This window comes from Leptinotarsa decemlineata, unplaced genomic scaffold, assembly GCF_025532065.1.
Source record: "Leptinotarsa decemlineata unplaced genomic scaffold, Ldec_3_MD MMD2_tig00001019_RagTag_RagTag, whole genome shotgun sequence".
NCBI classification, from domain to species: Eukaryota; Metazoa; Arthropoda; class Insecta; order Coleoptera; family Chrysomelidae; genus Leptinotarsa; species Leptinotarsa decemlineata.
In genome coordinates, this window is record NW_027412557.1 from 3,500,727 (window position 1) to 3,516,716 (window position 15,990).

Consider the following 15,990-nt stretch of genomic DNA (forward strand, 5'->3'; position numbering starts at 1 on the left):
TGTACTCTTCACGGACGAGGCAAACTTCTCCCGAACTGCTATCACAAACTTTCATAACAACCATGTTTGGGCTCTCGAAAATCCGCACGCAGGTAGTGAAAGGCATTATCAGTATCAATTTTCTGTAAATGTATGGGCGGCAATAATTGATAATTACTTGATAGGTCCTTTCTTTCTTCCGCTCCGACTGAATGGCGCAACTTACAGTTTTTAGAAAATGAATTGCCGGGACTACTTCAGAATGTACCATTATTGTCTGCTTCATATTGTCGGCTAGTCGTGTGTATTTGTATGTGTAAATAAAACTGTTTTTAGTGGGGAAAAAAAAAGTGTATAAACATCAAACTTATATCAATCTGTAGAGGAAAGTGTAAACTCCACATTTAGAATGCAGTCATTAACCTACAATGATTGGATAAGAAGAAAATTTTGATCTATGTGTGCAAATAAACTGAAATCGGATTGTTGAAAAAGTGGAGATATCCTTAAAAACCATTTTATGATAAGAGATAAGTTGGGGAACAAAGAAGAATAAAATAGTGTGGAAAAAAACAAAACAAAAAAAAACGAAATTGCACATAGATAAAAAACTTTGGCTTCTGGCAATAATTTGAATACAGTGGTGTACAATATCGTTTTTACTAAGGTTAAAGATGCGAAGAAATTGTCAAACCTGTAAAGAGGAAATGCATGAGAAGGACAAACTGGTAACCTGTGACAGCTGTCATACAACAATGCACGCCAATGAAAACTGTACAAAACTAGGTCCTTCAGAGTACCGAGCCGTTATACTGCAAAATAGATCTCTGAATTTTTTTTGCTATGAATGTAGAGGTACATTTAAAAAAATACCTCTGCTTCTCAGACAAATAGAAGATTTCAGAAATGAAGTTAATATTATGAAGCAAGAAATAACTGAACTGAAAAACAAAAATGTGTTAATGGAAGCGGAATTATTGAAATTAAAGAACGGAGATGAAAAAATGGAAATGGAAGAATTTATCAATGAGATGGAAGAAAGAAGAAAAAGAGCGAATAATGTAATGATCATCAATGTAAATGAGTCGAATGCTGAAAACAGAATCCATAGGCTTGAGGATGAAAAAAACACTGTTAAACAACTACTACAGAATATAGATAGTAATATAGAGAATTTTAGAGTTATGAGGGGTGGAAAATATGATGGAAGAAAAAGCCGTCCTATCAAAGTTATATTGGATTCAAATGAATCGGTAATAAATATTCTGAAAAATAGTAGAAAATTAACAGAAAAGGTACCTTCAGTAAAAATATTTAGCGACCAAACGCCTAGGCAGAGAAATTACTATAAAGAATTAAAATCAAAACTTGAATCAATAATGAGTGCTGGTGATAATTCGAAATGCATAAGATATATAAGAGGAATGCCAAAAATTGTAAATAAATATTATGACAAAAAAGATTCAAAAAACTAAACTACTCATATATTAGTCATCATAACAAACTTGAATATAATTCAGATATAGTTTACTTAAATATTGAAAGTTTATTAGCTCATAAACCTCAACTCTTAGCTGAGATATCCTACTACAATCCATCATTTATATTGCTCAGTGAATCAAGAACTACAGTGGAAATGAATAATCATGAACTAGATATAAAAAATTACTCCTTAATCAGATGCGACTCAGATTCTAGACATACAGGGGGTGTTACTATCTTTGTAAGAAAAGAAATTCAATATACAGTATATAAAACATTTGTCCATAACCGTAATTACTGGTGTAAATTTATCACAACCACATATGCTGGTACAAAATGGGTAATTGGTTGTTTGTATCATTCTCCAAACGAAAGTCATGCAACTTTTTTGGAGCATTTGGAAAATATATGTGAAGAAATATTCTGTAACAACTGTCGTACAATCTTGGTTGGAGACTTTAATTTGAATTTCTTTTCAGGTGACTTTTATACAAACAAAATCAAGGATATATTTAATACATACGGCATAACTCAAGAGGTAAAAACGTTCACCAGAGTGACGAATACAAGTAAAACACTAATTGATTATGTACTAACGAATTTCGAAAATAGTCAAGTGAATGTACTAGACGAACCAAAAATTACTGATCATTCTGTAATATCAATCAAATGTTTCTATTCTGAAAAAATTAATTTTAGCAACAAATGTATGAAAACTGTAAGACGATTAACTGATAAAAATCTCGATGATATCAATTTAAACTTGATTAACTGCACTTTTATGCTAAATAGTACCAATATAGATGATATTTTCATTAATATAAAAGAACACTTCAACCAAGTTGTAAATGAGATAGCTCCCTTAAAAACAATTACTCATTATGAAAATGAATTACCCTGGTACGACAACGAAGTCAGAAAACTAAGTAGAGATAGAGACATGGCATATAAGTGTTTTAAACTGAATTCAAGTGATGTGAATTGGGAAAATTTTAAGCTTAAACGAAATGCTGTTGTAAATATCATTAAAAAAAAGAAAGATCACTTTTACTTCAACCAAATTGATAGAAATGTACATAATCCACGTTTAATGTGGAAAACGTTGAAAAACTTAATAAATCCGAAAAAAAACCACAATTACTATTTTAATGGTGTATACTTTGAACGGAATGGACGAAATATATTGATAAAAGACAGTAATGACATAGCAGATTGTTTTAATAAATACTTTCTAAGTAGTATCAACGATATTATCCAAAGTATTGAAGAGTGTGAGTTAGTTTGCTATATTGAAAATTATGAAGATAGCTTTAGTGCCTTCGAACTAATAGACCTAAAACAGCTGAAAATAGTAATATCGGAAATTGATGCTAATAAAGGTTCACCTATTGATGAAATGTATAGTAAAATTATAAAAAACAGTTTTCAGGTAATTGGTCATGTATGGTGTTATTTTATAAATACATCATTAGAAAAAGGTATGGTTCCTACAGAATTGAAGATTAGTACTGTTACTCCAACTGAAAAAGTGACTAATACAAATAAATGTAGTGAATTCCGCCCTATCAACACTTTACCTTGTGCTGAAAAACTGTTAGAGCTAGTAGTTTATAAACAACTGTTGCAATATTGTAATGAAAAGAGTATACTTTTTATGAATCAATCTGGTTTTAGATCCAATTATTCATGTGAGTCAGCCATTCAGTTAACTGTTAATGAATGGAAAAGTAGTATGAGTAAAAATATGTTCACTGTGGTTGTGTTTTTGGATTTGAGGCGAGCATTTGAAACCATTAACCATAATATACTCCTAAAAAAACTGAAACTCTACGGCATAAGGGGAAAAGTACTTGAATGGATTAACAACTATTTAACAGGTAGACAACAACAAACAAAAGTTGGTAATTCATTGTCAGCTCCATTGGAAGTGCAACATGGAGTTCCACAAGGAAGCATTTTGGGTCCGCTATTGTTTCTTCTATACATAAATGACATAAAGCATTACAATGAATGTGACTATATACACTTGTTCGCAGATGACACGTTAATATCAGTAACTGATAGAGATTTGAATAATGCCGTACAAAAGATGAATAATTCTTTAAATAGAATAACAGAATACCTCAAAATGAATAAATTGAAACTGAATGTAGACAAAACAAAGGGGATGATAATTGCCACACCATTTAAATACAGACAATTTGATATAAATGAAATTCACATCAAAATAGAAAATAATACAATTGAATTAGTTCAAAGTTTAAATATTTAGGGTTTATGCTTGACAACCACTTAACGTTGAATGGTCATTTCAATTATATTCAGAAAAAAATACTCAAAAAACTATATTTTTTTTCGAGGGTATCTCAGCATTTGAGTATGAGCTCAAGAATTACCGTATATAATACAATTATCAAACCTCACTTCGAATATTGCCCGACCTTATTGTATGGTTTTGACCTCAATAAAATGAGATCACTACAAAAACTTCAAAATCGTGCAATGAGAATCACTTTGAGATGTAACAGATATACACCAATATCATTGATGTTGGGAACATTACAATGGCTGTCAATAGAAAATAGACTTATTTATTTAACTATGAGTTATATCTTCAAAATGTTGCATAATCTTCTTCCATCATATTTTCACAAATATATAACTATAAATACGCAAGTTCACCAGCATGATACGAGAAGTAAACATAACTTACATGTGACTAGGCAAACAAAAGCTTACAATATTAAAACTTTGGTGTTCAAGGGATTCATTGCTTACAACAGTTTGCCAGATGATATAAAGAAATCAGAAACTCTGCAACAGTTTAAAATAAAAATGATAAACCATTTACAGCAAAAGTAAATGTACAGTACAGATAGATATTGTATATCTATCAGGATTAATAATTTTTAGTATCAATACGAGTATTAATATATGTATCTTCTTACGGGATATGAGTGTATAGTGGGTAGTGGGATAGCATAACTTATTGGTTTCATATGTATGTTTGTATATGATTATTGTGGTATTTGGCTGTACGTGAATGGTATCAATATATGTATTTTCTTTTGGGCTATAAGTGTATATTGGGATAGCATTCTTATTGGTTCATAGGTAGGATTGTATATGATTATTATGGTATTTGGCTATACTTGAATGGTTTTCTTTTAGCAAAACAATGGAAAATATAACTCGAAATGTAAATACCTAGTGTGTACGTTTGAATTTAAAACAAAACAAATATATTAATACTATCGAAGGAGCTGCTAATTACTATATATAAGATTATACTTTGTGAATGTAGATTAGGATTACCTATTTCAAATAAAGATTATTATTATTATTAGAAATTCGTATCCGCATCAGGGAATTCCTTAACACAGTCTATCCAAATCGATGGATCGGTAGGGGTGTAGAAGAACTTAACCAGGCGTGGGCACCAAGGTCCCCAGATCTAAACCCGATAGATTTTTATTTTTGGGGGCATTTGAAGCCACTAGTTTATAAGACTCCAGTAGTGAACGAGGAAGATCTAAGAAACCGAAGGTGGACACTTCCAACAATTTATTTGAATACAATTTAGTTTCGTTTATTCTACAAATTCAAAATTTCCTGAAATAAAATGTTGACATTTCTTGCAAATTTTATTAAAACAAATACTGATTATGCACCCTTGATACAAAAATAACTATTTCGCTTAAGGATGTCATAAAAGAACGTACCAACAGTAATGACCTCTTCAAACGAGTAAAACGTCAAATTCAGTCAAATTCATTTCCAAAGCATTCTTGTGAAAAAAGGAAAATATTCGTAATAACTTCAACATGCATCGATTATCAAATAATCGACTTGAAGTTTTCAAGTCCAAATATTTAGAAAACGGATGCTTACAGCGACTAGTAACAAGGGTAGCTTATTTACGTAGATATGCTAGAGAAATCGATTTTTTTACTGAAAAATGTACTAGAAGTACGCCCAAAAAAGTTATGAATCTTTAAAAAAGAAAAAGACGTGTAGGTAGCGCCACCTACGAGTAAGAGCAATAAGAACATCAGGTTCGAATTTCGACACCTCAAAAACCTCCTATTACCAAGTTTCGTTTAATTAAGTTCAGTATTTCAAAAGTTATTTGAAAAAAACGAAAATAAAAATAAAACTTCAACATCCTGTATCTTGGAAACGAAGCGTTTCCGGACATTTATTTATTTGGACAATTCATATTACAATATTGTGAGGAATCACCTCCTGAAGTTTGTCAAAGTACTTTTGAATCACCCTGTATAATTCTTTTCTATAAAGTTAATCATGTCAATTGGAAATTCTTAAGACTAATTCGTTTTGAATTACAACTGAAATCAACAAACTCACATACATGGCAAGAATTTCATTTTGTTGCCCATTCTGTTAGAGCAACTAATGAAGTTTCTTGCTTTTTGGCACTTTCTTTTGATTCAATAAAAGAACACTTTTCCAAACACCAGAACTGCAATACTCTTTTTAACTCGCGTTTCACCAACCCAGTTTGCGTCTTCAGGAGATGAAGTAAAGTAATTCTTAATTCTGAAATGGGTCTCTATTAATATCTAACAGGGTACACTTTCACTTTTCGACACACATCGATGATTTTGGGTAAAATATTTACGGGAAATTTTCTCGTGAAAATTCCCACTAATTTCAACACTGTGATTCATAAAAGGGTGAACGATGAGCTGCTTGGAATGGTTTCTTTGTCGTTGTTCTCATGCCACACTTTGCTATTTCTAGACTTTCAAAAGCATAAAAAAATCTAGTGTCGTTTAACGATTTTAACAATTTCACTAAATTTTTCTGGTCTTCGAAATCGAATATGTGTGCTGCGTGTTCTTTGAAACGAGATTGGATGGCACACTTAGTCGGACCAATATATTTTTTGAAACAGCTTAATTCATACATCCCCGACTTGTCTTGTCTTCAGGGTTACCTGACATTTGTTGCAGTGAGCAAAGAGTTTTGAAGGCTACTTCCACTTTCAAATTCTTAAAAAAACGATCTAAACCGTTAGTATTTCTTGATTTGTAAGGAAGGACAATGAATGTTGAATCAATGTCTTTTTGCAAAGTAGAAAATTAACGAAGATTTTCCCAAAATTTACGTTTTCTAATTAACTCATCTAGTATCTTTGAAGAATACCCGTTGAATATATATATATATATATATATATATATATATATAAACAATTTGTGGACACAACACTTCAATGAGGGGGGGCACAAATTGTTTAATCTTTGATTCATATCATGCACACTCGATAAAATCTATATTTATATGTATATATATATATTTATATGTATATATATATATATATATATATATATATATATATATATATATATATATATATATATATATATATATATATATATATATATATATATATATATATATATATATATATATATATATTATATATATCAAATTCTAGACCCTGGCTACTTCTTATCACCAAGACATCCAAGAATGGCAACTCCCCATTGTTTTCAATTTCATATGTAAACTTAATATTCGGTATTTGTTATTAAAAATCTCATGATTGTAGTCTACATATCAGATCCAAGGCCTTGGAAAGTAATCTAACTCCTCTTTTGTTTTCAATTCAAATCTGCACATGAACAGATCAGCTATAGAGGGGGACAGAGGGTTTCCCAATGTTGTGCCTTTGTGCTGTCTGTAGAAACAGTTGTTGAACTGAAAGCAATCTTGTTCCATGCATATATTTGTCAATTGTTTGTCTCCATTGAGACCATTGGCCCTTAGAAGATCCCTCAATTATTCAATAGTTTTTGGTATAGGAACACTTGGAAACAATAAGGATACATCAAATGATACTAAAATCTCTTCTCGCTGCTGTACATCATCAATCTTTTTTTATGAACTCATTTGAATTAACAACACTCAACTCAACAGATCCCCTGATAATTACATTTACATATGAAATTGAAAACAACGAGGAGTTGCCAATTTTGAATGTCTTAGTGATTAGAAGTAACCAGGGTGTAGAATTTCATGCCTATAGGAAGAATAGCAGTACTTTTAGATATATTTCTGATGGCTCACACACAAAATTGAGGTCTGAACTTTCTTGTCTGTAGGTTTGTTACGTTCCTCTTGAGTAAAGAAAGATTATATTTTAAGAAAAATGTTAACAGGGACATAGCCCAAAGTAAGGGGTATTCACTTTTCAAAATAACGTAGATTCAAAGTTCATTGCTCTTCCTTATGAACCAAAATACACTCGACGGGTAGATAGTATTTTAAAAAAGTTGAACTTGAAATAGACTTCAAAACTTCTTGCTTGCTTCAACAAATGTTAGGTTACCCTAAAGACAAGTTGTTGGAGAATGAAAAGTCGAGAATATATAAAATATGCTACGAGGGCTGTGTCGAAATATGTCAGTCAGACTAAGCTTGCTAATCAAACTCGTTTCAAAGAACATGCAGCTCATATCCGATTATGGAGACCAGAGAAAACTAGTATCGCTCAACACGCATTGAAGAATTGCTATAGAATAAATGAAAACTGTCTTAAATTGTTGAGATCAGTACATGCACTAGTTTTTTGGATGTTTTTTTTCAAAAGTCTGTTAATAGCAAAGCATGGTATGAGAATGATGGAACAGTGACAAACGTCACGTTCCAAACAGCCCATTGTTTACCTTTCTATGAATCACTGTGTTGAAATTAGTGGGAACTTTCACGAGAAAATTTCCTGGAATCATTGATGTGTGTCTGTGTACCTTGTTAGATATACGTAGAGACTCATTTCAAAGTTAGGAATTAGTTTACTTTACCTCCTGAAGACTTGTTTTGTGAAACGCACATAGAGAAGAGTATTGTACATAGTCAAACTGTAATAGTTATGGAAGTTCATTTTGTTAACTATGTTTTTATTTTTTTTTCCACTAATGGTTATATTGCTTTTACATGTGTTCATATTATCTATGTTTTATCCTACTTGTATATTTGTCATTTATATTTTCTGCAATGCTTTATTAACAAAAACACATTCTTGTGACAAAGTATATTTTTAATTGAACTGAAATTGAAAAAATGAACTCATTAGTTGAGAAGTGTTGCACCTAGTTGAAGAATTCATAGTAGTAACAAACTCGTAGGTGGTATTGAAGATAGAAATCTGAACTAAACTTATTTATTCATTTGGAAACCATCTTTGCAAAAAGTATTGAAAATGAATCAGATGAATCATAACCTGTTATATTATGCTATTTATAAAAATTAAAAAAAACAAAGGTGAATAATTCAAAAACATGAAATTGAATGAACACGTGTTTTACTTTACTTTTAGACGTGTTCAATACTAATTTTTTTTCATCGTTCACGGCATTATGTTGTTTAAACAGATGAACTGTTTCAGGATTAATCTCATATAATTCAAAGCATTTTCATATTATTAACAACAGAAATGTTCGAAGAGTAAATAATTATTATTGGAGGCTTTTCACATTCCATAATCTGAAAAAATAAAAATTGGTAATGGAGAACTTTAGCAAAAAATTAAGGGACTATTCCTTGAAGCGCTTTGTTTCGAAGATACGGGGCGAAAAAGAATTTTGACAATAACAATTTTGGTAATTTTAAAATCATTAACGTAGCCGAAACGAAAGTATAGTGTACTACACTGGACCTACCAAGTAATAAAAAATCTAACAATTCCGTTGGTACCTATCAACAACATTCTGATTACTACAAACGGCTGCAGTTATTCAATTTGCTGGGTGTAACGCAATCAGAAACTATCCTGGTATTTTTGAAAGAGTTAGTCGATGAGAAGGTTGGATTCTTGCATCCGAGCGGAGAAGAGTAGTCATTTTCAACAGTTTAGGAAACATTACATGTAATTTTTGGTAATAAATAGTCATTGTCGAAATTCTTTTTCGCTCCGTATCTTCGAAACAAAGCGCCCTATCAAAAATCATCAAAGGAGAAAATATCCTTAGAATAATCCAATGAGTAGTCCCTTTAATTTTAATTTTTGCCGCATGTTTAATAAACACCCTGTAGAAAGGGCAAACTCCTAGTTTACTTCGATAAGTTACTGCATAAAATCAGTATATTTAAAAAAAAAGTAGCTTGCCGTATTTAATAATTTTGCCTATCGATAAAAAGAGCTAAGAATTTTATAGGATATCTGTCTTGATATTTCGTAGTCCCAAATAACTGATTCAAAACGCCAAGATAAGTAGTCATAAATGTCTAAGCCATTTTAAAAATTATTGAATATGACATGTAACTGATAAAATAGAACATTTTTGTTTAAGAAAAATGTATTAATTTTACTCACTAAGTTACCAGGGTAAACTAGAAGTCTGCCCTTCTAAACGTGTATAAAATTCCCAATTACCAACTTTAATTTTTTCTGATTGTGGTAGGTGGAACGTACCACAAAAGTTCAAAAAACTTATTTACCATACATCTTTTGTATAGTACATTATTAGGTATTCTATTGGAAAAACTCACCTAAAATTATTTTACAGAATGAAGTGTCTTCTAGAGTTGATTGTCGTAGTACAATCAATCCATTTCTAGTGCCGTTGCCTGATACACCTGCACCAGCAACGAAAACTCCTGTCAAATCAATTTCAAAACAAGGCTCTTCTCACAGGACTAGGCCAGATCACGGAACTCCAACTAATCCGAAATTTTCGGCAGCAAAAACTAATCTCAGGATGAATTTTTGAAGGATTAGATTCACAGAATAGGGTTGGGAAATCTTATATGGAGAAATTAAAATTATTTATTGATGTTCGTGTTCAAAATATGATACATTCTGAGATATATCGTCTTTTAAAGTTTTTTGTTTCACTGTACAGTATTATTGTTAAATTATAGAGTGGTTTATTTTTTTAATATAATCACAAACTCGAATCATTCATCATATTTCTGAAAAATATGAATTAAAATAGAAATATCATCTTTAAGATATCTTAATAGGTGTTAACCGTTGAATTTTAAAAATTGATGCAAATAGAACCCTCATTTTATTTTTGCAATACTGGTAAAAGAAGAAATATTTTGAATGGTAGTTCAAAGCAAACTACACAGTTTTATATCATAAGTCTTCGAATTTAGAAAATAAAATTATAGGTTGAAAAAACGATCATCACATCATCACATGGATAAATCACTCCCGTCCAGAGCAACTCATTTTAATTTGTACTTACTTTCCTTATAGGTTAATTTTTAATTTTTATAATTATATTTTCTAGGTGGTGAGAGTTTCGGATTCATGTTTTTTAATTGTCCATAATATATTTGTATATAGTATTTTTATATTGTTTAACAATAAAAATTTCATATGAAATTTGTTTATAATTGCAGTTGCCTTTTTTTGGTCTAGGATTATTGAAAATGAACACACACGATCACAAATAATATAAATTTCATATTTACGAAACTTATTCAAAACAAAAACCAGCAACAAACTTTTTTTTCTCTACTACTTGGGAGCTGTCTGTTTCTCTCAAGTCTCCAGAAAACACTGCCGCCTCATGGCCTTATGACTTTTTTCTTCCATTTTTTTCATGATACCCATTCCAACAATTTTATGCCCTGTATATTAATATGTATAGGTACCGTACTAGATGCATGTAATATTATTTTGGGCATAAATTAGGCTGTGTATATATTGTTTGCCTTCACATTCACATGAAATATGACGAGCTATCTCTTTCTCTTTGTTGCATTGTCTGCAGCCGAAGTCTCTGTTATACAGCCCTATTTTGTTCAGGTATCCTCTCAGTGGACAGGGTCCTGACAGTTGGTTGGATTGCCAATCTGGTTCGTATTAGATTTTTCTGTCTGTAGTAACTGATTGTCCCGGCACCCAGTAAAGAGTCAAATTATTCTTATTCGTTATTTTCCTCAGTTCATCAAGGAATTCCTTCACTTTTAAGTTCATCAGTGCCCCATGTGCAGCCTGTCTGTCAGTGAAAATATTGACCCGCTGATTTCGTTAAGGATATAAATTAATGTGTCTTGCAAATTACAAAACTGCATGCACTTTAGTGTGGAGGACTGATGTTTATCGACCTAGTGGTTAACTAGGCATGTTGGTATGGCATAGTAAATTCCATTTTAGGTATCCCATGTTTGATTTTCATCCCATCTGTTTACTAGGTACGTGCAGAACATTTTGTCAGGGTGGCTGTTCATTTTCCACTCTTCACGCTTTAAGACTAACCGTGAAGTTTGTATCAACCACGTATTTTGGTGTCATGTGGTTTGAGAACATATTTGATGTTTCTCTCTCCACATATTCCGAAATTTGTGTTTGCCCGATCCCATGTAACTGTTAGTTTTTCAGTCTGAACTGGCCCATATTTGCTGCTCCATTATTACCCGATATACAGGAGGAAGATTCAAGAGAGAGGTTTTCATTGCACCTGTTATTCCCAAACATACGTCTTTTTTGCATAACATATAATATGTATCTTTGACGATAGATGCATATGCTATCATATTTGATCACCCCTGGCATATGTATTTCATTACTTCAAAGTTTTAGAGGTGCTAGGTCCTCTGTTTCTGTCCAATTGGCGAATGCTACTATAGTCAATTGTGTTTGTTGAACTTATGTTTATCCCTTCTTCATTGGTCCATCTAGTTATAACAATCAGGGCCTGCTGCATTGGTCCCTTTACTATATTATATATGGCTTAGTCTGGGATGACTTAAGTCGACTGTATAGTCCAGGACTTGTTTCATAATGGTCCAGAAGACATAGTAGATCATCCATTACAAGGTTACATAACAGTGGGTATGAACCTCCTCCCGAGGACAATGATTGTTACCTGTGCCACTACTGTTTTTTCAAAATGGTTGTGTATACCAATCTTTCTATAAACATGTCTACCTACCTGCAGCTTGTCTTCTATTCCTCCTTTCTACTATTTCTGGGTGTTTGATTCTAGAGATTAATTATGTATATTTAAGAAAGCAGCTAAAAGCACTTTCATATTCTACATCCAAGGATTTTTGGCTAGCTGTATTCTAAATATTGTTATTTTATGTAAATGCAAGTTGAAATTCTAGACAAACATTTATGTGTATTTAATTTCATAAAAAACAAGTATTATAGGGCCAGAGCCATCAAAAGAGTGTTACTAGTATTAATAAATTGATGGATGTAGCCTACGTGGTAGGAAATCATAATGAAGAAAAGAGAAATGAAACTTTATATGTTTTTTACCACTTTTATTTTTAATTAACGTTACTGCAGTTTCGTCCTATACGGACATTTGAAACTTATACAATATTGTATAAGTTTGAAAATGTCCGTATAGGACGAAACTGCAGTAACGTTAGTTACAAATAAAAATGGTAAAAAATATAGAAAGTTTCATTCATAATAAATAATCAATTGAAAACTTACTTCAAACCTTTGTTTTGTTATATTTTGGTTGTTTTTTCGGGTGAAATGGCGAGTAAAATTAAATACAGAAAATACTGAAATAATCAGATTCTTCAGTAACACGTATATTTGACTACAATCTGTCATTCCATTAAATTAGACAGAGACACGGACATTTCAATGAAGTTGTTAATTCTCCATTGAAAGATAATCTAGATAGTTGAATTTGGTTGGGTCTAGAGTACTGGACTTCAAACCTAATATTTTGCTATTAGGTATGTAACCAAATCGTCAAAGACTTGCAATAGAAATTAAATTATTTAATTATTAAATTCTGATTTGATGGGATGGTATGACTACCATTGGAATGTTAAGCTGACAGAATAATGACGAGATCCCAAATTTAGCGGTGCATATTGAAAAAGGATTCTGAAATTATTTATAATGTATTTTTGATAAACGTTTTAAAAAGAGATCCTTTTCTGTTCTAAAAACCCCAAAAAAATCACTTGTGAAAAACACCTTGGACAAAAAAAAGTATATTTTATTTGAATATTACTGTAATTTTTCCCAACACCAAACCGTTATTTTAACATCTCACACGTGTTTCGGTCACCAAGTGATCATGTTCAAGAGGAAGATCAAACAACTGATCAGTTTGGGTCACATTAGTTCAAGCTCGTTATCATTGATATGGCTGGTAGGCAGGTACTCGACAACAACCCAATATAATTATCGACATAAAAATCTCTCTTGTTTATATTTACTTATTGTGCCACCAATGGTGAATCGGCTTAACCAATACGTTGATGCTGAAGCAGAAGCCGGCCGTCAATGAACTTTTATCTCATTTTCCAGTAAGCAACCATCAAATGTCTTATTTCTGACGATTTTAAAAAACTTCTTATATTCATACAGTCGCCGATTGAGAAAAACTTCGTATATTCACACAGTCCACTGGATATTTTTTGCCCAGATGAGCATATACAAACATTATAATTTTCATGTGAAGTATTGCCAAGACAGATGTTATAGTGATCGAGCTCTGTGGTTTAAGGCATGTAGACAAGCATTAACTTTATAAACCCTAGCTTACAGTTGAATTATATGTACCTTAGCTGTTTCATATGAATCATGTAGACACTGCCATGATTTTATCATCAGAAATTCACTTGCTATTCCTTAATTTTATTTCATTAGTTTCTGCAGTAATCACTAACAACTAGTGTCCGACTGAAAGTTCGGTTTCGGTCAAGTTTCGGCGAAAAACTGGTTTCGGTTTCGGCGGCAAACCTGCCGAAACTACGACCGAAACCGAAACTGACTGATTATAAAAACGTTTTCTTTATTTTTCCATCAAAACATAATCCTTGTACCGTTGTGTGACCGTTGCCAAAATTCGGTTTCGGTCCTAAAAACCAGTTTCGGTTGGACACTAACAACCAAAGTAGGTACATATTTTAACATTAAGTAAAGGTTTGTAAAGTGAATGCATGTATGCCAGCCCCAACGTAAGGAACTTGTTGAACTATGAGATCTGATAACTTTTTTATAGTGCCGGTAATATGTACTCATTTTGGCAATACTTTAGTTGTAAATGTTTTTGATGGGATACCATTTCTTTTTGTAAGTTGTTTGTGAAAGTGTTTATTATTTTGTTCCTTTTCTTTTTCTAGGGTTTATTTCATGCTCATCAGCAGTGCCTTTTTTCATAGCCCACTCCCGAGAAAATGTAGGTTTTACCCTGCTCGTGTTGCTGAAAGTACTACTGTGTCCCTAGATATGATCGGAAAAGTATTGTGAAGAGCGAGATAGCTGTTCAGAAATGTGACTCACATTCCGAAATTGCATTATTCACGATCGTGCCATTTTCACTTTAACTATACTGATTAATTTATAATATTGACTATATTGGTGGATTTAGATAGTAGGTATTTTTATTATCTGTACATATTTCTCTCATAATAAATATGTAGGTGTCTACCCCCTTGAAGAAAACCAGGAAGTCTGTTTTTGACTAGAATTTCAATGATCTTTGAAATAATGGGAGTTATGGTAACAAATCTATAATTATTGCAATTATTAGGATCCCTTTTTTTCAGGATTGGTGTTGCTTGGCATAATTTTAGGTTCGCTGGAAACATTCCACTTGAGAAGCAAATATTTGCTAGTTGTGCTACAGCCTTACTAAAGAGGAACATATGCCATATTCACTATAACAGAACTGATGTTATAGGCATCTAAACTATCTGAATTATTCAATGAAGTAATTACAGGTTGCACTTTAATTTCATTTGTTGGCTTCAAGAAAAACGAGTCTTTCAGTGACATCTTCATCAGATCTGTACCATCAGAACCTGGGATAGTAATATTTGTAATCAGCTCCTCAATTACGAAGGTGAAATAGTCATTAAAAGTATCAGCAGAAGTATCTGCATTTTCATGGACGACTTGTGACTTTCCATTGAATTGATTTATTATTAACCACGTTGTTTTACCAACATTCTCACTGTTTAGAATTCTGTTTTGTAACAACTAGATTCAGTTTCTTTTACTTTGCTCCTGAAACTGAGAGTTGCCTACTACACCCATGGGTGTAGAATTTTTTCAATTTCTTATCAGTTAATAAATATAGTTCAATAAAACTGTCTGTCCACTATACATTAGGTATGTAAGATAGTGGCACTACTACTACAATTTTTCAAATATATAAGTAGGTAGGCATTGAACGTTTTGAGGTGAAATTTCTATGCTGATGTGAACACCTTGCAATAGAGAATAATGAAAAAGTGAAGATATTAAGCACCCTACCGTCTGGAACTGCATCCTAACGTTTCGCCAGCACGAGTGGCTGGCTTCTTCACAGGTTTATTTATCTTGATGATTCACCGATGACTAGTGATTTATACACGATAGCCATCTTGACTTCAGACAGGTTGGAGCTCAGCTCCCTTACCCTTTTAGCTGATTTTTTGTTGAAGAAGAACAAATGGGTTCTTGACTGAGGGGATGTTGGCGGCATGAAGTCCTCAGAGATCAGTACCGCCCTTCACGGGGTACCCCTACCTGGCTGGGATGGGATGGATGAAAGATCTGTTCATCTGTTCGGGTTACTGGACTCA

General features: G+C 32.2%; 2 protein-coding genes across 5 annotated transcripts in view; both read left to right on the forward strand.

Annotated features, from left to right (window-relative positions):
- The window catches only part of LOC111504164 (protein regulator of cytokinesis 1), a 40,986-nt gene extending 30,167 nt beyond the window's left edge, over nucleotides 1-10,819 (forward strand). For 2 of the 4 annotated variants that reach the window (XM_074175342.1, XM_074175343.1), the window contains exon 8: nucleotides 9,993-10,819. In XM_074175342.1, coding sequence (XP_074031443.1) covers nucleotides 9,993-10,196 — 204 coding nt within the window. In that variant the 3' untranslated portion in view covers nucleotides 10,197-10,819. The remainder of the gene's footprint in view (nucleotides 1-9,992) is intronic. The other 2 variants (XM_074175344.1, XM_023158664.2) reach the window with 2 other exon arrangements.
- LOC141482301 (uncharacterized) lies at nucleotides 265-3,124 on the forward strand. Its single transcript, XM_074175341.1, has 2 exons — nucleotides 265-1,232; nucleotides 1,941-3,124. The coding sequence occupies exons 1-2, from the start codon at nucleotides 654-656 to the stop codon at nucleotides 1,989-1,991; spliced, it is 630 nt and encodes a 209-aa protein (XP_074031442.1). The 5' UTR covers nucleotides 265-653; the 3' UTR covers nucleotides 1,992-3,124.
- Nucleotides 10,820-15,990: the final 5,171 nt, after the last annotated feature.

What these genes read in the sequence shown, in the direction of transcription:
- LOC141482301 (XM_074175341.1), top strand. Translation starts at nt 654, where the DNA reads ATGCGAAGAAATTGTCAAACCTGTAAAGAGGAAATGCATGAGAAGGAC. An exon ending in TATTGGATTCAAATGAATCG is followed by an intron (nt 1,233 to 1,940) that starts GTAATAAATATT and finishes ATTTCTTTTCAG; the next exon opens with GTGACTTTTATACAAACAAA.